The sequence below is a fragment of the Scyliorhinus torazame genome, chromosome 6 (assembly GCF_047496885.1).
Source record: "Scyliorhinus torazame isolate Kashiwa2021f chromosome 6, sScyTor2.1, whole genome shotgun sequence".
NCBI classification, from domain to species: domain Eukaryota; kingdom Metazoa; phylum Chordata; class Chondrichthyes; order Carcharhiniformes; family Scyliorhinidae; genus Scyliorhinus; species Scyliorhinus torazame.
The window spans coordinates 291,874,561-291,897,416 of NC_092712.1; the positions used below are offsets into that span (position 1 = coordinate 291,874,561).

Sequence of the window (22,856 nt, forward strand, 5' to 3'; positions counted from 1 at the left end):
GCGGGCCTTGTCTGCGTACTGGAGGACCCACTGGGCGTAATATGAAAAGAAACCCAGGCAACCTTTCAGGGCTTTGGAGCAGTGGGGGAGGGGGAATTCCATAAGGGGGCGCATGCGTTCGGGGTCGGGGCCTATTACTCCATTGCGCACTACGTACCCCAGGATGGCCAAACGGTTTGTGCTAAAAACGAATTTTTCCTCGTTATATGTGAGGTTCAGGGCGTTAGCGGTCTGGAGAAACTTTTGGAGGTTGGCGTCATGGTCCTGCTGATCGTGGCCGCAGATGGTTACGTTGTCGAGATACGGGAACGTGGCCTGCAACCCGTGCTGGTCAACCATTCGGTCCATCTCCCGTTGGAAGACCGAGACCCCGTTCGTGACGCCAAATGGGACCCTTAGGAAGTGGTTTAGACGCCCGTCTGCCTCGAAGGCTGTGTACTTGCGGTCACCTGGGCGGATGGGGAGCTGGTGGTAGGCGGACTTGAGATCCACGGTGGAAAAGACCTTATACTGGGCAATCCGATTGACCATGTCGAATATGCGGGGGAGAGGGTACGCATCTAGCTGCGTGTACCTGTTGATGGTCTGACTATAGTCTACGACCATCCTTTGCTTCTCCCCAGTCTTTACTACTACCGCCTGGGCTCTCCAGGGACTATTGCTGGCCTGGATTATGCCTTCCTTCAGCAACCGCTGGACTTCAGACCGAATAAATATACGGCCCTGGGCGCTGTACCGTCTGCTCCTAGTGGCGACGGGTTTGCAATCCAGGGTGAGGTTTGCAAACAAGGACGGCGGTTCAACCTTGAGAGTTGCGAGGCCGCAGATAGTGAGTGGGGGTATTGGGCCGCCAAATTGGAATGTTAGGCTCTGCAGGTTACACTGGAAATCTAATCCCAGTAATGTGGGCGCGCAGAGTTGGGGAAGGACGTAGAGCCTATAGTTCTTAAACTCCCTCCCTTGCACCGTTAGGTTTGCGATGCAGAACCCTTTGATCTCTACGGAATGGGATCCTGCAGCTAGGGAAATCTTTTGCGTGGATTTGGGGAGAGTTCATACCTGCCACAAATGCATCACGAATTAGCAGGTCCGTGTGTTCGATCGCATTCACCGGTGGGCAGCTGCAGCCTCGTCCCAAAATTAGCAGCGCGGCGTAGAATTCCTCTAGCGATTCTCCGGGACTTTGCCGTCTCGTCGCGAGTTGGTGGCGCGCGTAGACCTGGTTCACGGGCCGAACGTAGATGCCCTTCAGCAATGCGAGTGCCGTCGGGAAATCCTCTGCGTCTTCTATGAGAGGGTAAATTTCCGGGCTTACCCTCGAATGCAGGACCTGCATTTTCTGGTCTTCTGTGATCCGGCCACGGGCCGTTCGGAGGTAGCCTTCAAAGCATGCTTGCCAGTGTTTGAATACTGCTGCCGAGTTCGCTGCGCGGGGGCTGATCCGCAGGCATTCCAGGGCGATCCGGAGCTCCATAGTCTTTTAAGCTCGCTTAATAAATTGTAGCGCACAATGACTTACGAGAGACGAGAAGTGATGAAGTCGATCCAGGCTATATTAAGCGATGCGTGTCCCCAGCAGCTCAGCAACAAAATGAAGCTGCGGGGAGAAGCTCGGGTTCTTATACTCCGCCTTCAGGGCGGGGCCAGAAGTCGGCAGATCCAACCAGGACCCGGGATCTGTCAGCCAATAGCATCTCGGCTTCACAGGTCCCACATGACCCCTAATACATACCACCACACTCACAAATCCCCATTTTTTTCTTTTTACTGTTGTTGCTTTTTACACTTCGTAGCCTCTTCTAACCTACCCCAAAATTGTCCAACATCATCTCAACTTCGCTTTCTATGGGGCCGTCCCCCCCTTCATTCTCCCCACTTTCTAGTAGGCAAATGGTATCCTGACCCAGGGGCATCTGCTTGGTCAAGGCTGTTTCGATGAGCCTCTGCACCAAGCCTCTTACACACGGGATGATGCAGCATCCTATTGCCGCCAATGCTCCTATCACCACAATGATGGAGGTGAGGATGGATACAATTAACCCTTTCCATTTCCCAAACAATGATTCAAGCCACCCAGTCATGGATGTGTCTGCCCCTGAATTGTGTGCCATTTCCACAGCCAGTGTGGTTAACCCTTGTAGCGCACGGGTAATCGATCCGTCGGGTGCCGTGTTGTTGGGGATAAACGTGCAACATTGTCCTTTGAGCATAACGCATACACCACCTTTCTCTGCCAAAATCATATCCAGAGCCAATCTGTTCTCCCATGCCATTCTACTGGTTGCGTCCAGTTGTTCTGCTATGCCCTTCACGGCGTCCCTGGTATAATTGATGAACCCCTGTTGATTATAGTATATATAGTTTATCCAATCCACATTCTTATTGATCGTAACCCACGAGAAGAGGGACTCGAACCCAGCTGCAATCTGATTTCGGGCTTTGAACTCATCTGGTACTCCTCTGGGAATGCCAACGGGGTCCAGGTAAATCCTGTCATCAAATGAGGTAGGTATGCCCCGTTTAGATCATCCCCCTTTTACACTCCCCCTTTCCACTTGTCTTTCATAGGCTATACTGAACGGTATGGCTAGCTGAACTAATGCGCATGTCCCTTTCCATTGGGGGGGTAGAGTGGGTCTTAGAATCTTTCCTCCGCAATACCACCATATATCCGCACGTGGTATTTTTAGTGATGAGTAATTGCCCTGGGTGGTCACGTTCTTAGTCTCAATACAAGTCTTGAGGTCTCCCATATCTTTACTTAGCCCCGTATCAGAACGACTTATACATGATTTGTGATGCGTCACGGTAACCAAGAAGGAGGGAGGGTTTGCTGATAGTTTCTTATTAACAGGAGGAAACATCAGAGATAAGGCAGTGCAGGTCTTGTTGCCCCAGGCTGTTGCATCTTGGTACAGGGCCATCATAAATTCCATGCTCCCTTTATTTTCTGTCCACCCCAGTGGAAAGGGCTCCAGATTGGCCTGTGGTCTACCCTATGCGCAAGCATAACAATTGTCTTTCTTCAGCATCTGGGCCGAATACCTCACCCACCCAGTCCACGCATTCTGTTCCTCATAGCCGGTCTCTATCTCAAAGGCTTGCTCTAAATCTTTTACTTCAATTATTTTGACTCCCTGTTCTTTCTCCGCCTTGTCGCCCCTAGTGTCATTAGTGGGAGTTGCTCCCTGGTCTAATAAAATACGGAAGCAGCATTCAGTCTTGCCATTTTTCATGATTACCCCGACTATCTCATTTCTAAGTGAACAAACCCTATTGCCTGTCTCCATCCAGGCTGTGTGTTTTACGGTGATGTATACGGGGTGACAAGTACCAGCATTGCACATTGAGGGGGAATAACCATTAATCTGGTGAATGGAGACGACCGGTGGTGCCCCTCTGGGCAATTGGCAGAACCGTTTCAGCCAACCCTCCCTCTCCTTAATCATCCCCCCTCGGCAATAATGAAGAGAGTCTACCCTAAACTCCTTTCCCTGCCCCGCTGACACGCAGTCTATGAGGGTGCACAGATCAGTTCGTATTACCTGAGGGTACCGACTTTCTGGGATTGTCAATGTAATCATACGACCGATTCCAAACTCCCACATCATTAATATTATTATACATTGCATAGTCCATTTTAGCTGTAGTTTCGTCACATTATTGAACAGTTCAGGATTTAGTGTCTTTTCAATCTTATCTTAAATGGTTCCCCAGTGGCCTCCAAATGCCATTGTTCCTGTTCCGACGGTGATTTAACGGGACCCTTCGTTCTGCTGTAATGAGTCCAACCTTTTTCAGCAGTTCGTATGGCAGTCTCTGTGGTTAACAAAACCAGGAACGGCCCGTCCCAAGTGGGTTGAAGCTTGTTTTCTTTCCACGATTTCACCAGTACCCAATCTCCTGGTTTAAATTTGTGGACTGCGAATTCAAGGGGAGGTGTCTGCGCTAGCAGTCCTTGTCTCCTGAGGAATGATAATGAGGAACAGTGGCAGTATATATTTCTTTACATAGATATCTTTGCATTCTGCAATGGGCCATTCTCCCATTGTTCCAAGGTATGGCAATCCGAACAACATTTTGTATGGGGACAACCCCAAATCTTTTCTTAGAAGGGCTATCGGTAAGCATTTTGTCCAGGGGAGCCTAGTTTCTAGTATTATTTCTGACAAATGATTTTTAAGAGTTTGATTCATCCTTTCCACCCGTCCAGATGAAGGGGGGGGGGGGCTGCCAAGGAGTGTGGAAGTCCCAATTTATCTCCAAACTTCTAGTAGTGCCTTCTTTAATAGAATTGACGAATTCATCTACAGAAAACCTATATGTTTAATAAGTTATTGTGTTTGATATTTTAAAATAAATGTTTAGAATTAGCCTGGAAATCAAAGCTTCAAACCATGTGGAAGCTGGTCTTAAAAAAAACCCAAAACAACTTTGATTAAAAAAAAGAACAGATCGTTCAAGGACATCTGATAACGGGAATTTGGCAGCAATCTAACCCTTACAATCGATGAATTTTAGCTGAAATACTATTATTGAAATGTTACTGATCAATCAACTGTTTGACTGTATTATATTGTATAATTTATTAATACTGAATCAGTAGTATCAAATTTGATTAATTTATTAATTATAATAATTATTTTGAAATGCCTGGTTGTTGGGCCCCTGCGGTTGGCAGGGTTGTATGCTATATTGGGAACTTTGCCGGACAGGGAACTGACACTGCGGTTGATAAGACCTTAGAGGTAAAGTGACTTCCCCTGTCCGAGTCTATATTTTCTACCAACCTGTATCGGGGAACTATTTGCTCCAGAATGATTATTTCAGCCTTCCCACGGGTGATAGTTCAGTATTTGCAGCCTTTTCTGTAACAAACTGTCTCTCTCTCTCTCTGTATTGAAACAGTGACCCCAGGCATGTTGCAGCCTTCTCCGTCTCTCTCTCCCTGTATTGAAACAGTGACTCCAGGCATGTTGCAGCCTTCTCTGTCTCTGTCTCTCTCTCTCTCTGTATTGAAACAGTGACTCCAGGCATGTTGCAGCCTTCTCTGTCTCTCTCTCTCTCTCTCTCCCTGTATTGAAACAGTGACTCCAGGCATGTTGCAGCCTTCTCTGTCTCTCTCTCTCTGTCTCTCTTTGTCTCTGTATCTCTCTGTCTCTGTATCTCTCTCTGTCTCTGTCTGTCTGTATCTCTCTCTCTGCCTGTCTCTCTCTCTCTGTATCGCTCTCACTCTCTGTCTCTGTCTCTCTCTCTCTGTTCTCTGAATCTCTCTCTCTGTTCTCTGTAACTCTCTCTCTCTCTGTCTCTTTCTCTCTCTGTCTCTCTGTATCTCTCTCTCTGTTCTCTGTATCTCTCTGTCTCTGTCTCTCTCACTCTGTCTCTGTATCTCTCTCTCTCTGTCTCTCTCTCTCTGTCTCTCTATCTCTCTCTCTGTCTCTCTGTGTCTCTTTCTCTCTCTGTCTCTGTATCTCTCTGTTCTCTGTATCTCTCAGTCTCTGTCTCTCTCTCTGTCTCTCTCTCTCTGTCTCTGTATCTCTCTCTGTCTCTGTCTGTCTGTCTGTATCTCTCTCTCTCTGCCTGTCTCTCTCTCTCTGTATCTCTCTCTCTCTGTTCTCTGTATCTCTCTGTCTCTGTCTCTCTCACTCTGTCTCTGTATCTCTCGCTCTGTCTCTCTCTCTCTGTCTCTCTCTCTCTCTGTGTCTCTTTCTCTCTGTCTCTCTGCCTCTCTCTGTTCTCTCTATCTCTCAGTCTCTGTCTCTCTCTCTGTATCTCTCGCTCTCTGTCTCTCTCTCTCTGTCTCTGTATCTCTCTCTGCCTGTCTCTCTCTCTCTGTATCTCTCTCTCTCTCTGTCTCTGTCTCTCTCTCTGTTCTCTGTATCTCTCTCTCTGTCTCTCTCTGTTCTCTATATCTCTCTCTCTGTCTCTCTGTGTCTCTTTCTCTCTCTGTCTCTCTGTATCTCTCTCTCTCTCTGTTCTCTGTATCTCTCTGTCTCTGTCTCTCTGTATCTCTCGCTATCTGTCTCTCTCTCTCTGTCTCTCTATCTCTCTCTCTGTCTCTCTGTGTCTCTTTCTCGCTCTGTTCTCTGTATCTCTCAGTCTCTGTCTCTCTCTTTGTCTCTGTATCTCTCGCTCTCTGTCTCTCTCTGTCTGTCTGTATCTCTCTCTCTGTCTCTCTCTGTATCTCTCTCTCTCTGCCTGTCTCTCTCTCTCTCTGTTCTCTGTATCTCTCTCTCTGTTCTCTGTATCTCTCTCTCTGTCTCTCTTTCTCTCTCTGTCTCTCTGTATCTCTCTCTCTCTCTGTTCTCTGTATCTCTCGGTCTCTGTCTCTCTCTCTCTGTGTCTCTCTCTCTGTATCTCTCTGTCTCTCTCTCTGTATCTCTCTGTCTCTCTCTCTCTGTATCTCTCTCTCTCTGCCTGTCTCTCTCTCTCTGTATCTCTTTCTCTGTATCTCTCTGTCTCTGTATCTCTCTCTGTCTCTCTGTATCTCTCTCTCTCTGCCTGTCTCCCTCTCTCTGTCTGTCTGTGTTTGCTCACTACCTCATTTACAGTTGCAACCAACATTTTCGTTTTCTGTTCTTTTTTTGAATGCTCTGACTTCTCCTGAATTTAAAGGAGAATTTACAAATCCTGGGCGAAATTCTCCTACCCGCCCCGCCACATTTCTGCGCCGACCGGCCGGCGGGAGTCTCCGTAACACCGGCCGGTCAATGGGGTTTCCCATTGTGGGGCACCCCCACGCCGTCGGGAAACCCCCGGGCGCCGGCAGAACGGAGACTCCCGCCGGCGGAGAATGACGCCCCCTATGTCTCCATCTCCAATCGGGACTTCCAGAAGGGGGTTCAGTTTCGTTATTTCTGGTTCCTTTATCTGTCCTTTTGTGGATCTTAATATCATTTTACTCCCTCCTTCTTCTTCAGGGACTTTCTCTGATTTGCCTTTATTCATTTGTTGGTCATTTGGCGAGTCCTTGTCGTTTGACTTATTCTTATAAGGGGGTGGCAAATTATCTTGGACGTCCCATTGTTCAAGAGGGGCTGTGCGAACGTCTTCGCCCTGTGGGATTAATGGATATATTCGGGTGGCGTTCCTGCTAGGAAGCCAACAACTCGCGTAGCTTACTACTTTATCGGAACAGGTTTTTTTTATCATTGACATATATATTCAAAATTTGGCACACCCAATCTTCGTCCGAACCGTATTTCGGCCAAAAGACTGAGGGTTTACGGATTGCTTCTTTTATCCATGTGAAGCAACAAAATTTTATCATTGTTTTCCTGTCCTCATTTCTTGTACGTGGCTCTCAAAATCCCAATTCACTAACATCCGACCCACTGGGCTTTCTGGTGGGATATTCTTAGGGATTCTCTTATCAACGCCGTCTCCTTGTTTCGAATTTTTACTTCCCATTGTAATGTACTCAACTTTCACTTATTTCTAAGTAAAGTGTCTAGTTATGACCCTGTCACAACAATCACAATCCTGAAAGCACTTATATCATCAATCCGCCCATACACTTATACGGATGTTTAGATATAAACTCCAGAGTCCTTATATCATCAACCCGCCCCTGCGGATGTTTAGATACGAACCCAAGTCAACAAGGTAGTACTTAAAAGCCGTTTTTCTTACCTTGCTCCGTGCACAGAGTTGCCTGACTTCACTCACGGCGTGCCTGCCACTATAATCCGTTACTTGCTTCTTCAGAATGACTACCCTAGGAACGTGTTCAGTTGACCGTGGGTGACTACTCAAGATGAAGTACGAGACCGTTTAAATAACGGGACGCGTCTTCTCGGTTCCTCTTCAGCCGCCCCCCCTGATCAATGAAAAACTATCCCGGCCACGAGCCCCCAATTGTGAGAAACACCGCTCACTTAATAAAAGATTTACACTTAGTCAAATTCTGAAGAAGTATTTATTATCGATCTTGCAAGAGCGGGTGCCTCCAGTAAGCAATAGCAGACACAAAGAATTCACACAGCATCACTTTGTTATATACAATCCATGAAAATACAATCCGTGGGAAACCATCCCTGAGAAACACATCCCACCCACTATAGACAGGGCAGTTCCCTTATTTCTTCTCTCCCTTACACAGTGATTTGGCAGTTAAAGATAAGAATGAGGCCCTTTGCTTGCACCTGCTATCTCCCCCTTGCTTAGCAAGTTATTGTACATTGTGTTCTTCCCCGAAGGTCATTCTGGTACATCGTTATAATAATTCGCTCACAATAGCTTACTCAGAACTTGACATGTTAATTTTCCCATCATGCTTCATTGTTAACATCTTAATTGTGAACCAGAGTATATACATGTAAAAACACAGAATGTTCATTTCTCACAATACATGAAAAACATAGGACATACATAAATACACAATATAAATACATAGACATAGGGTGAAGCATATGGACCATTGCACTACTCAGTGGAAAAGATGTGTGGAGGTGTCAGTTCAGTTTATAACTGGAGGGGCTGTCGTCCACCCCCACTTTGGCCTGGCCCCACCATTCCCCAGTCTGGCCCCGCCCCTTCCCCAGTCTGGCCCCGCCCCTTCACAAGTCTGCCCCGCCCCTTCCCCAGTCTGGCCCCTCTCCTTCCGCAGTGTGGCCCCGCCCCACCACTTCCGGAGTCTGCACCGCCCCCTTCCCCAGTCTGCCCCGCCCCTTCCCCTGTCTGGCTCCGCCCCCTTCCCCAGTTTGGTACCGTTCCTTCCCCCGTCTGCCCCGCCCTCTTCCCCAGTCTACCCGCCCCAGGCCGGAAATAGCTGGGTCAGCCGCAGTGCCTGCCGGGATGTGTAGTTCTCCGGCGGGGGGGGGGGGACTACATTACCCGTCGGCCGCGCGGTTTCCGGCCGGCTGGAGGGTGGCGTTGCGGGGGCCGCGCGCTGGCCTGGTTTGAATGTCAGGTCCATTCTGTGCCGTTACTGTTTACTCGCCTTCCCTCCCCACCCGCAGCCCCTCAGGCGTTGTTACAGGTTGCTGTCCGCCCGCCCGCCTGCAGGTAAGAGGGCCGGGGCGGGGATGGTGCTGGACCTGGGGCCTGTCCTGCGGATCGGGCGGTCAAGGGAGCCGCAGATGTGGTGCAGTTCCACCGCCCAATTCGGACATTCGGTCTTCGCAGCCTTTAGGCTCTGGCAATTCATTTGAGTGCAGCCCCAGCGTCAAGGCACTGGTGACATTGGAGTCACTGGGTCCGGGTTAGTGTGGCTGCTGCAGTCTGCGGCTCTGGGAGTCGGTGCTTGTCGCAGTTTCAGGCTCCGGGACTTGGTGTCATTGTCGCCTCTCATCTGTTATTATATCTCAGATCCAGCCGTGTGGATCATTACAGTCTCAGGGCCTGGCAATGGCGATCATTTGCAGTTTGCATCACCACAACTCCCGGATCAGGACAGTGGAGATCATTACAGATGAGATGTATTCTGACCCAGGCTGCTGTGTGAGGCAGGGAGGAGGTTGCAGGGCCTCTGACGCTAATTTTTAAATCATCTCTGGCCTCAGGAGAGGCGCCAGAGGACAGCTAATGTATTATTCAAGAAGGGTGTGGTATCATTCAAGAAGGGAAGTGGGGAAAAAAATCAGATAATTACAGGCCAGTGTGTCTAGCATCAGTTGTAGGGAAATTATTTGAAACAATTTTGAGGCACAGAATTTATCTCCACTTGGTGAGGCAAGGGTTAATCGATGATAGTCAACATGACTTTGTCAGGACGAGATCATGACTAACAACTTTGAATTTTTTGAGGAGGTGGCTAAGCTTGTAGATGAGGGCAATGCAGTTGATGTAGTCTACATGGCCCTCAGTAAGGTTTTTGACAAGGTCCCACATGGGAGACTGATCATAAGATAAAAGGCCCTAGGATTCAGTGCAATTTGGCAAATTGGTACCAAAATTGGCTTAGTGGCAGGATGAAGAGAACAATTGTTGAAGGTTGCTTTTGTGACTGGAAGCCTGTATTCAATAATGTGCCTCAGGGATCGGTGCTGGGCCATTTGGAATTTAACCCTGAAAAATGTGAGGTGATGTGTTTTGGAAGGGCCATCAAGGCAAGGGAATAGTATACAATGAATGGTGGGACACTAGGAAGTACAGAGGATCAGAGGGACTTTGGGGGACAGGTCCAAAAGATCCCTGAAGGCAGCAGGACAGATCGATAAGGTGGTTAAGGAGCTGCATGGGATACTTGCCTTTATTAGCCGTGACATAGAGTATAAGAACAGGGAGGATATGATTGAGCTGTATAACACACTCGTTTGGCTACATCTGAAGTATTGCCTGCCGTTCTTGTTGCCACACTACAGAAAGGATGTGATTGTACTAGAAAGGGTGCAGAGGAGATTCACCAGGAACTTTTCAGTTCTGAAGAGAGGCTAGGGTTGTTTTCTTTAAAGCAGAGAAGGCTGAGGGGAGACCTCATTGAGGTGCACATAATTATGAGGGCTATAGACAGGGTAGATAGGAAGAAACTTGTTTTTAAAATAATTTAGTGTACCCAATTTTTTTCCAATAAAGGGGCAATTTAGCATGGCCAATTTACCTACCCTATACATCTTTGGATTGTGGGGGTGAGACCCACTCCGACATGGGGAGAATGTGCAAACTCCACATGGATTTGTTGAGAAATATATTTGCAACCAGAAATTAATTTCTCAATCAGTATTTCATGTCCCATAATTTGTGCAATAGATAGATTTTTGTCTTGGCAGAATTTTTTTTTCTTCAAAACGTTGTGTATCCCCCACCCCCCATTTAATCGTTTTGCACAACATCCCTATTCTGTCAGCAATTGTTGTCCTGATTCATGTGATTCTGCACTTTAAATTCATTCCATTTTGCATTTCACCGCCCCGATTCAACACAAACATGAAAACAATAATGTTTCTTCCCCACCCTGCAGACATCTAGTCTGAACACTCCTTTTCACAACAGACCTAAGATGAACCCAGAATAGAAGATGGAGGAAGCTTGGGAGCATATGTTTAAATGGAAAATTGTGACCCTGGGAGTCAATTAACCATTTAATCCCAAGTTCCAAAATGATTTGAAGTGATAAGCCTTATTGGTAATGTTATTCAGTGTAAGTCTTGATGCATGCTAATATTTGAACAGCAATATTAAAGTGCAGCAGTATTACCACTACATTCTGGACAGAAGCATAGTCTTCTCATAATCATTCCCTAGATGCATAGTTAGTGTGGTATCTGATCCCTCCTTGAATCTCGCTCGCATGCAAGGTCCCTCTGTCTGCAGGACGGTCCTGAACCTGTTCCGAGAGGCAGGCACCTCTCCATCTGCCTGCCTCCCCTGTCAGAGGATTCCTGTTTATGCATTTCTTTCCCACAACAAAGTCTGGAGTTTAATTCAGTGCCAATCATTGCCTAGCGTTTATCTAAATGGTCCAATTACCAATGATGTAAGTGTCAATTTTCTACCAGAGTGCGTTTCCAAGGCCTTTGGGGTGCAATTCTCCCAAAAAATGATCAAATGTAATTTTGGGTGGATTTCGAGAAGTGATTCCCACCAGGAGGTTTGGCTGCAATCCAGAACAGTATTCACCCACACTTGGTTATTTTGGAACTTAGGGAGTTTGTCACTGAAAAATCCTGTGAGCATTTTTTTCTGCAGCGGACTAAAGACACCGGCAGGATTGGCTCCTCAGAGATCAGGGTGTCATTTTTTGAAGTGTGCCCAGATCTCGGAAAGTTAGGCTTAGGGTCCCCCACAGCGCCCATCCACTGACATCACAAACTCCTGCAACATGAGCAACACCCCAACCCTCAACGCTGGAGGGGCAACCTCTTTCACCCCCCCCCCCCCCCCCCCACCCCTAAACAAATCACTAAACGTCTGCATGATCCCCCACCCTCCTCCCCACAGCACACAGGCATGAGGGTGATCTGGCTCCACTTCAGTTCATCCTTGCCCTCTTCAGGGCATTTCCCCATCTCCAAGTGAGCATACCTCAATATGGGATTGTTGAGGACTCCCCCTTTACCCCCCCCAAGCCCCTTTGGAGTGCCACCCTGGAAGTGCCAACCTGGTACCCTGGCAGTGCCAGGTTGCCACTCCCCTCCCTTGTCCCCAACCACCAGGGGGCTACAATGGTCTCCAACTTCTACCAGCGGCCGTGATAGAATTGTAACCCAGAGCATTAACCTGTGTGTCTGGGTTACTAGTCAATTGACATTACCACTACACCACTGTCTGTCTGTTGTAAATCCTATTAGTACAAGGAGGAAGCTTCTGGTCAAAGGAAATGGACTAAAACTGACATTGGTTTAGAAGATTTGTGCTTGTGCAAAGATTGGCTCCAGTCCTATCCTTCACCAATTGACTTTCTGGAATAGACCAGATGTCAGGCTGAAATAGTTTGTAACATGCTTCTCGAACACCCTGCGCTGGCAGTTCTTCCCAATTTACAAACCCCCACAAATAACAGAAGCATAAGCATCCAGTGTTCTCTCAGGGTACAGTTGAAACATGCTACTTGATCAGAAATCTAGATGACAGGCCAAAGTCTATGATGCAGTACAGCACCAAAACTATAAAAGGTAGAAGAAAAAATGGTAAATCAAGAACCAGTGATTTGTTGTTTTGGGGCTTGGGAATTAAAAGCCAGAAGATTGCAGGAGGGAAGGAAGGTAATAAATTTCATAGTTTTGAAGTTCTGGTTAAGACTGAGTTTGAAGAGGAGATAGTATGATCTGTCTTTAACAGTGAGGATGAAGCGTGCAGCAGGACACAATTAAAGCATGGAGCACCAAGTTCAGAGGAACAATTATCTTAGTAGTGATGCGTATATCAAACAGAGAAGGTTCGGGGCTATCGTGCAGACAGAGGTACCTTACTGGAGAATGGGGCTCAAGGAGAGGTTACACTGGGGTGAAAAATATATATAAAGGAATCCCCTGAAGGGAGAGGCAGGCCAGTAAGAGAGGCAAGCTATCTATCCAGAACAGGTTTGTGACTGTCTTGTCAACAGAGGCACCTTGCAGGAGAAAGGGATTTGAGGAGGGATCAGATGCCACACTGACTGGTGCAAACAGGGAGTGATTATGAGGAGATTATGCTTCTGCCCGGAGTGTAATGGTAACATTGCTGAACCTTAATATTATTGTTCAAACTATACTTGCATTCTACATCAAAACAGTTTGAATTTCTGTATTTTATAATGCAGGTTGGAGCTCTGCCATCAGAATTCACCCTTCAATTGATAGTAAAGTGAAGTAAGTACAACATTTCAAAAGTGTTTCACTTTCTTACGTCTACTCCAATGCTCCAATGCTGGGTTGATTGTGAGAAAAATCCCATTAATCACCTTGAATTCTGGAGTTACTTCAATTTACTAAAGAAAACAATATCTTAAAATTATATATTTTTAACAATATTGCTTACTGTTGATGATGATTTCAAGATTAAGTTATGCTTTTATTTTTTGACTTGGCCATGAAAATTCTCCGATAGTACAAACAAAGGTATTACCTTTCAAAACACGAGTGTGTTTGGAGAGAACACTTTGAACTGTTTGGTACCTGGATAAAGTGCTGATTGTGGTAGTGGAACATAGAACATTACAGCGCAGTACAGGCCCTTCGGCCCTCGATGTTGCGCCGACCTGTGAAACCACTCTAAAGCCCATCTACACTATTCCCTTTCCATATGTCTATCCAATGACCATTTGAATGCCCTTAGTGTTGGCGAGTCCACTACTGTTGCAGGGAGGGCATTCCACGCCCTTACTACTCTCAGAGTAAAGAACCTACCTCTGTCATCTGTCCTATATCTAGCTCCTCTCAATTTAAAGCTATGTCCCCTCGTGCTAGACATCACCATCCAAGGAAAAAGGCTCTCACTGTCCACCCTATCCAATCCTCTGATCACCTTGTATGCCTCAATTAAGTCACCTCTTAACCTTCTCTCTAACGAAAACAGCCTCAAGTCCCTCATCCTTTCCTCATAAGATCTTCCCTCCATACCAGGCAACATTCTGGTAAATCTCCTCTGCATACTTTCCAATGCTTCCACATCCTTCCTATAATGCGGCGACCAGAATTGCATGCAATACTCCAAATGCGGCCGCACCAGAGTTTTGTACAGCTGCAACATGACCTCATGGCTCCAAAACTCAATCCCTCTACCAATAAAAGCTAACACACCGTATGCCTTCTTAACAACCCTCTCAACCCGAGTGGCAACTTTCAGGGATCTATGTACATGGACACCGAGATCTCTCTGCTCATCCACACTGCCAAGAATCTTACCATTAGCCTAGTACTCTGTCTTCCTGTTATTCCTTCCAAAATGAATCACCTCACACTTTTCTGCATTAAACTCCATTTGCCACCTCTCAGCCCAGCGCTGCAGCTTATCTATGTCCCTCTGTAACTTGTAACATCCTTCCGCACTGTCCACAACTCCACCAACTTTAGTGTCATCTGCAAATTTACTCACCCATCCTTCACCCATTTATAAAAATGACAAACAGCAGTGGCCCCAAAACAGATCCTTGTGGTACACCACTAATAACTGGACTCCAGTCTGAACATTTCCCATCAACCACCACCCTTTGTCTTCTTCCAGCTAGCCAATTTCTGATCCAAACTGCTAAATCACTCTGAATCCCATGCCTCCGTATTTTCTGCAGTAGCCTACTGTGGGGAACCTTATCAAACGCTTTACTGAAATCCATATATACCACATCAACTGCTTTACCCTCATCCACCTGTTTGGTCACCTTCTCAAAGAACTCAATAAGGTTTGTGAGGCACGACCTACCCATCACAAAACCGTGTTGACTATCTCTAATCAAATTATTCCTTTCCAGATGATTATACATCCTATCTCTTATAAACCTTTCCAAGATTTTGCCCACAACAGAAGTAAGGCTCACTGGGTTATAGTTACCGGGGTTGTCTCTACTCCCCTTCTTGAACAAGGGGACAACATTTGCTATCCTCCAGTCTTCTTGCACTATTCCTGTAGACAAAGGTGACTTAAAGATCAAAGGCTCAGCAATCTCCTCCCTTGCTGCCCAGAGAATCCTAGGATAAATCCCATCTGGCCCAGGGGACTTATCTATTTTCACACTTTCCAGAATTGCTAACACATCCTCCTTATCAACCACAAGCCCTTCTAGTCTAGTAGCCTGAATCTCAGTATTCTCCACGACAACATTGTCTTTTTCCTGGGTGAATACTGACGAAAAATATTCATTTAGCACCTCTCCTAGCTCCTCGGACTCCACGCGCAACTTCCCACTACTGTCCTTGACTGGCCCTACACTTACCCTAGTCATTATTTTATTCCTGACATATCTATAGAAAGCTTTAGGGTTATCCTTGATCCTACCTGCCAAAGGCTTCTCATGTTCCCCCCCCCCTGGCTCTTCTTAGCTTTCTCTTTAGGTCTTTCCTAGCTAACTTGTAACTCCCGAGCGCCCTAACTGAACCTTCATGTCTCATCTTTACATAAGCCTCCTTCTTCCTCTTGACAAGTGTTTTAGTAAACCACAGTTCCCTTGTTCGACCACTTCCTCCCTGCCTGACAGGTACATACTTATCAAGGACACGCAGTAGCTGTTCCTTGAACAAGCTCCACATTTCCATTGTGCCCATCCCCTGCAGTTTTCCTCTCCATCCGATGCATCCCAAGTCTTGCCTCATCGCATCATAATTGCCTTTCCCCCAGATATAACTCTTGCCCTGCGGTATATACCTATCCCTTTCCATCACTAAAGTAAACGTAATCGGATTGTGGTCACTATCACCAAAGTGCTCACCTACCTCCAAATCTAACACCTGTCCTGGTTCATTACCCAGTACCAAATCCAATATGGCCTCGCCTCTCATTGGCCTGTCTACATACTGTGTCAGCAAACCCTCCTGCACACATTAGACAAAATCGGACCCATCTAAAGTACTTGAACTATAGCGTTTCCAGTCAATATTTGGAAAGTTAAAGTACCCCATAACAACTACCCTGTTGCTTTCGCTCCTATCCCGAATCATCTTTGCAATCCTTTCCTCTACATCTCTGGAACTTTTCGGAGGCCTATAGAAAACCCCTAATAGGGTGACCTCTCCTTTCCTGTTTCTAACCTCAGCCCATACTACCTCAGTAGACGAGTCCTCATCAAACGTCCTTTCTGCCACCGTAATTCTGCCCTTGACTAACAATGCCACCCCTCCCCCTCTTTTACCACCTTCCCTGAGCTTACTGAAATATCTAAACCCCGGCACCTGCAACAACCATTCCTGTCCCTGCTATATCCATGTCTCCAAAATGGCCACAACATCGAAGTCCATGCCGCAAGTTCAGTGAGCAATTTAAGGGTCAGAGCAATTAATCTGAAAAGTTTTGAAGATTAAAAATACTGGTTTAAATTAATTTTCCTATAATCTATGAGTACTAAAACATTCGATAATCTTTGATGATTTATCATGTGATTAGATACTGAATATTATGCAAACATCAAAGACGATAAATTAAAAATTTGCATGGCATTGGTGGATACAACTACTTATACATAGAAAATAGAAGCAGGAGGAGGCCTTTTGAGCCTGCTCCGTTATTCATTATGATCATGGCTGATCACCCAAGTTCAATACCCTGATCCCACCTCCTCCCCCCGCCCCCACCTCCCCATACCCCTTGATTCCTTCAGCAGCAAGAGCTATATTTAATTACTCCTTATGGTGTGCGAGTCCTTTTAAGAAAAGTTCCTAATTGCTGTTGTCTTGTATAATGCTATCTTTTCCTGACTTTGAAAACAAAACTTTTCTTTCCATCATCCATTATTCCATCCATCAGATGCCCTTCCCCGCCTGGACGTGTCGAGCTCACTGTTAGTCTTGTGCAAAAGTGGGGTGGGGCAGTTGGACCATGTTATATGTAGGGGGGGGAAAAACTTCTGTCTATGATGTCATCTTCTCCTTATGAAAGTGATATTGTCTTGAAGCATGTATTCTATTTGAAGGTGAGAAGGGTTTTCTGCAACCACTGTTGCTGCTGGCTACCAGCTGCCATTGACATAATGTAGGATCAGATTGCCTGTGTGCACCTTTAACTGGTGAGTCCTGTGTCTATTTTCTCAGCCAGGTGCCTAATGCATGCAGAAACCATCACCACGAGTCCCTATTCACATTAGGATATCACGCCTGGAGGTTTCCAATATAGAAGGCACACACTCCTCATAAGGATAGACTCACTTACTGAATCCAGACAGCTTGGTGCAGGTTGGCACAGCCAACTCCTAGGACGTGAAAGATCATTACTGGACCCAACTAAAACCACCTAGTTTTCTATTTGTCCAGCTAGGGCTAATCTATCCATTAGATGTGCCCTATCAGGGTATCTGGATTCATTTGACAGATCTACATCTAGGTTGGGTGGTTGATCATCAATAGTGTTCTTAAGTAGAGAACAGTGTGTGACATGCAGAATTGAAAGATTTGAGGTGAGCAGAATAAAATCCCACAAGAATAGAAAGTTGCCTCCACCGTACAAATGGAAGAAAGGTTCACAAAATAATAAATCGGGAGGGAGGCAAAATACAAATTAAAACAAAATATTAAAATCTGCCCCAATGCAAGAGGTTTTTAGCCTGGTTTTGTGTGATTGGGAGGGAAAAAAATTATTGGAAGAGAGGATTTAAATGTTAAGCAGCATAAATATCTGCATGTTATTCCAAAGGATTTCTGGTAAACATTGTGAACATGGAAGAAACTGACCGGGAAGCTGTGTGGACAGCTGCACAGCGAGTGGCTGGAATGCTGCAGCGGCCTGATCAGCTGGACAAAGTGGAGCAGTATCGCAGACGGGAGGCTCGGAAGAAGGCCTCAGTGGAAGCTAGGCTGAAGGTCAGTATGCAGAAGAGGAAGAAACTACTCTTTGTAACTACGTATTGCAAAGAAGGCATCTCCTGGCATGCTTGCTTGCAAGGCCATATAAGCAATAATGTAACTAATAATTAGTCAATCTCCTATGGCATTGCACATTGGAAAACCAGCATTCAAGGCGGTGAAATTTGGACGAGGGGACACAAATAATTCGGCTTGCACCTTAAAGCCGTTCATACTGTTATAATCGTTTATATTTCCACATTCAAAACTGCCTGTGTCAGCTTGTCACATTGTAAATACATTGTCCTGCCACTGGCTGCACTGCTGTGCCTCCACTGCGGTGGTGGTGTAATTGCAGTTTGACAAATTAAATAAATGTGAACCTGGTTATTTCTGATGCATAACATTAACTTTCCACTAATTTAATTTATTTATTATTACTTGATGTTACAAGGATTTAGTGGACACAGAGCTATAAGGTTTTTATGCAGGGGTGTGTGAGAAAGAACTTGGATTGGATTGAATTTGTTTATTGTCACGTGTACCGAGGTACAGCGTAAAGTATTTATCTGCGAGCAGCTCAAACAAATCATTAAGTACATGAAAATAAAATAAAAAGAAAATACATAATGGGCAACACAAGGTACACAATGTAAATACATAGACACCGGCATCGGGTGCAGCATACAGGGGTGTAGAATTAAATCCGGTCAGTCCATAAGAGGGTTGCTTAGGAGTCTGGTAACAGCGGGCAAGAGCTGTTTTTGAATCTGTTTGTGCGTGTTCTCAGACTTCTGTACCTCCTGCCCGAAGGAAGAAGTTGGAAGAGTGAGTAAGCCAGGTGGGAGGGGTCTTTGATTATGCTGCCTGTATTCCCCAAGGCAGTGGGAGGTGTAGATGGAGTCAATGGATGGGAGGGAGGTTCTTGTGATGGACTGGGCTGTGTTCACGACTCTCTGAAGTTTCTTGCGGTCTTGGGCTGAGCAGTTGCCTTACCAGGCTGTGATGCAGCCAGATAGGATGCTTTCTATGGTGCATCTGTAAAAGATGGTAAGAGATAATGTGGACATGTCGAATTTACTTGGTTTCCTGAGGAAGTATAGGCGCTGTTGTATTTTCTTGGTGGTAGCGTCGACATGGGTGGACCAGGACAGATTTTTGGTGATGTGCGTCCCTAGGAATTTGAAGCTGTTAATCATCTCCACCTCGGCCCCGTTGATGCTGACAGGGGTGTGTCCAGTACTTTGCTTCCTGAAGTCAATAACCAACTCTTTAGTTTTGCTGGCATTGAGGGATAGATTGTTGTCGTTACACCACTCCACTAGGTTCTCTATCTCCCTCCTCTATTCTGACTCGTCATTATTCGAGATCCGACCCACTGTGGTCGTGTCGTCACCAAACTTGTAGATGAAGTTGGAACCAAATTTTGCCATGCAGTTGTGTGTGTACAGTAGTATCTTTATGTAGTGAGTGGTAATGGCCTGGAACTTGTTGCCTATGAATCAATAGTTTCAAAATAAAATTGTATGGGTACTTGGGAGTAAACTTGCAGAGCTATGGGGATAGAATGAGGTAATGAGACTGACTGTATTGCTCTACAGAGAGCTGGTATGGACTTGTTGGGTGAAATGGCTTCTTACTGTGCCAGACTTACTTTGATTCTATTACCGTATCAGCAGAAGTAACTACAAGTGCAAGACATTTGATTTTGGTATTTCTTAAAGCTTTTCAAAAAACGGTAATTATAAAAGGCTGGCTTTTTTTCTCTTCTAGGTTTCGGCCTTTTTTAAATACATTTTACTAAAATGAATTATTTCCTAAATTAAGCCAATATATTCTATCTAGCAGCAAGCTCCTTTTCCATTGAACATATATTTTAAACAAAAAAATGATGTTCAAAGTTACCATTAAGAGCAATTTAATTAAATAGTTTTACTGAAGGATTTGAAAAAAAAATTCAGTACCAGCTTTTACTAATTTGCATTGGAGCCCATTCAGCAACTATTGCAAGTATTAATTGGTTTGTGAAAAACAGAATTTTTAATGTTCTTCTAACTTTTGCCAGCACAAGTTGCTTTAATTATCTTTAGTTTAATTCACAATAAGACAGATTTTAAGTGCACTAGGTTCATTTCCGTTTTGAGGATTCTGTCATATATTTGCACCACCTGGATCATTGGTATTTAATATTCTGTGACACAAAACCTGCATATTCACAAATGGTACATTGAAGTTACAACATGAATGCAGGCCAGCCGGCCGAACCTGTCCGTATTAACATTTTATTACGATCCCAGCCAAACCTCAACAGTTGCTAGGGTTGACAGAAACCCCAATATTTTGTTTTGTAGACTGAGAAAAGGATACTTTGCTCCGGGAGTGATTTCATGCACAAATAGGATTATGGTATATTAAAACTAACCTTATTATTAACACAGTATTATTAAATTTAACATAAAGACAAATAACATTCAATGACCAGTTAAACAATGCTTACCAATACAATTAAACAATCCTGACTGCTATCTTTGTCTCCACTCAAACAAAACCCATCTTGGATCACAGTCCACTTTTAAATACAAATAGCAGACTCGGGAATACGTGCTGTAAAGAGATGTCTTGGACAAACCACTTTAAGAAAGCGATATCCTTCAGGACCCAGCTTGCAGATTCTTGCCTGTCTCAACTTACTGTTTAAACTGCCAGCCTTTGAAATTGCTCCTGTCCTGTCCACAGGCAAATCTTTACTCACTGTCTTGAGATCAGCTGCTGGTCTGTCCACTGTCAAATCCTTAACTGACTGTTTCTTCAGAAACTGCTACTCTGTCCATAGACAGGTCTATCCTCAATGTATTGAGAGCACAGCTTCTTGTCTGTTCACATCCCAATCTAAAACTAAACTTCAAAACTGAAAAACTCAACACCTGACCCCTGACTCCTCCCACTAACTACATCATCTTTCTAAATGTTGGGCCCACAATTGTTCACAATTTACATAGATGATTTGGAGCTGGGGGCCAAGGGCAATGTGTCCAAGTTTGCAGACGACACTAAGATGAGTGGTAAAGCAAAAAGTGCAGAGGATACTGGAAGTCTGCAGAGGGATTTGGATGGGCTAGGGTCTGGCAGATGGAATACAATGTTGACAAATGTGAGGTTATCCATTTTGGTAGGAATAACAGCAAAAGGGATTATTATTTAAATGATAAAATATTAAAACATGCTGCTGTGCAGAGAGACCTGGGTGTGTTAGTGCATGAGTCGCAAAAAGTTGGTTTACAGGTGCAACAGGTGATTAAGAAGGCAAATGGAATTTTGTCCTTCATTGCTAGAGGGATGGAGTTTAAGACTAGGGAGGTTATGCTGCAATTGTATACGGTGTTAGTGACGCCACACCTGGGGTATTGTGTTCAGTTTTGGTCTCCTTGAGAAAGGATGTACTGGTGCTGGAGGAAGTACAGAGGAGATTCACTAGGTCAATCCCAGAGCTGAAGGGGTTGGATTAGGAGGAGAGGTTGAGTAGACTGGGACTGTACTCGTTGGAATTTAGAAGGATGAGGGGGGATCTTATAGAAACATATAAAATTATGAAGGGAATAGATAGGATAGATGCGGGCAGGTTGTTTCCACTGGTGGGTGAAAGCAGAACTAGGGGGCATTGCCTCAAAATAAGGAGCAGTAGATTTAGGACTGAGTTTAGGAGGAACTTCTTCACCCAAGGGTTGTGAATCTATGGAATTCCTTGCCCAGTGAAGCAGTAGAGGCTCCTTCATTAAATGTTTTTAAGATAAAGATAGATAGTTTTTTGAAGAATAAAGGGGCCGGAACGTGGAGCTGAGTCCACAAAAGATCAGCCATGATCTCATTGAATGGTGGAGCAGGCTCGAGGGGCCAGATGGCCTACTCCTGCTCCTAGTTCTTATGAACACACGGTCTCTAATTATCTATTCCCCAGGGAACCCTCTTAATATAAATAAAAGTCCATTAGCCCAGCCTTTTACGATGCTTTAATTGCACCTCTGTTTCCAAAAGGTCGAGCTGCCTTTCAAGCAAGGATTTTTAAAAATACGACTGCAGCAGTCACATACTAACCCAGAGTTTTCCTCACCAACTACATATGATACAATATATCTGAAATTCCTATATTCATCACTGTTTATCCTCCACATGAACTGAGGCAGTCACCACAGAAAGGAATCATTCTCACTTTTACTCTTCAATCAGGATAGGAGCAACTACAAACAAACAGACAAAAGAGACATCATGTGTTTGGTTACAATTTTCAAAATTAATCAAGTGAACCTGCCACAGCATTGGTGATAAAGCCTCATTGTTCAGCAACTGGCATAATGAGATGGGAGCTGTTTCAAGCTAATGACATTTCTTCCAGGTGTTTCTGGAGTTAAATATGCATTTCTCCACTCTTACAGAGATTATTTTTGAATTGTCTTTCAGGCAGCCATCCAGTCCCAGTTGGATGGAGTGCGGACAGGGCTTAGCCAGCTTCACAATGCCTTGAATGATGTTAAAGACATCCAGCATTCCTTGGCAGATGTCAGTAAGGATTGGAGACAGAGCATTAATACTATAGAGAACCTGAAGGATGTAAAAGATGCTGTGGTCCAGCACAGTCAGCTGGCAGCTGCTGTAGAAAACCTCAAAAATATATTTTCAGGTAATTTTCAGATTTTTGTATTTTTGATAAACCCTTAAATGTGAATCTAAACTAATGTAAGACTAATCTGGCCAAATTATCCCTTCAATCTAACCCTGATTTACATGAAGGCTGCACTTGGCATTGAATTCCTGTGTATAATGTCGCAGAGGATTGATTAGTTATGGCAAAGCACAAAATCTAAACAATATTATAATGTTGCTCGGATGGCTTCCAATGAGCAAAGGCAATTCATCCTTTGAGAAATAATGACTTGTCTTTCAAGATTATGAAAAGCATCTTCAGATGCAGTGCCTGCATGAAATGAAAAAAATGAAAATCGCTTATTGTCACAAGTA

At 45.0% G+C, this 22,856-nt stretch overlaps 1 protein-coding gene across 2 annotated transcripts in view; it reads left to right on the forward strand.

Annotated features, from left to right (window-relative positions):
• Nucleotides 1–8,829: 8,829 nt before the first annotated feature.
• The window catches only part of exoc3 (exocyst complex component 3), a 41,505-nt gene continuing 27,478 nt past the window's right edge, over nt 8,830–22,856 (forward strand). The window contains exons 1-4 of one of the 2 annotated variants that reach the window (XM_072509838.1): nt 8,830–9,006; nt 13,181–13,229; nt 17,695–17,861; nt 22,299–22,518. In XM_072509838.1, the coding sequence (XP_072365939.1) occupies nt 17,718–17,861; nt 22,299–22,518 (364 nt within the window). In that variant the 5' untranslated portion in view covers nt 8,830–9,006; nt 13,181–13,229; nt 17,695–17,717. The remainder of the gene's footprint in view (nt 9,007–13,180; nt 13,230–17,694; nt 17,862–22,298; nt 22,519–22,856) is intronic. The other variant, XM_072509839.1, reaches the window with a different exon arrangement.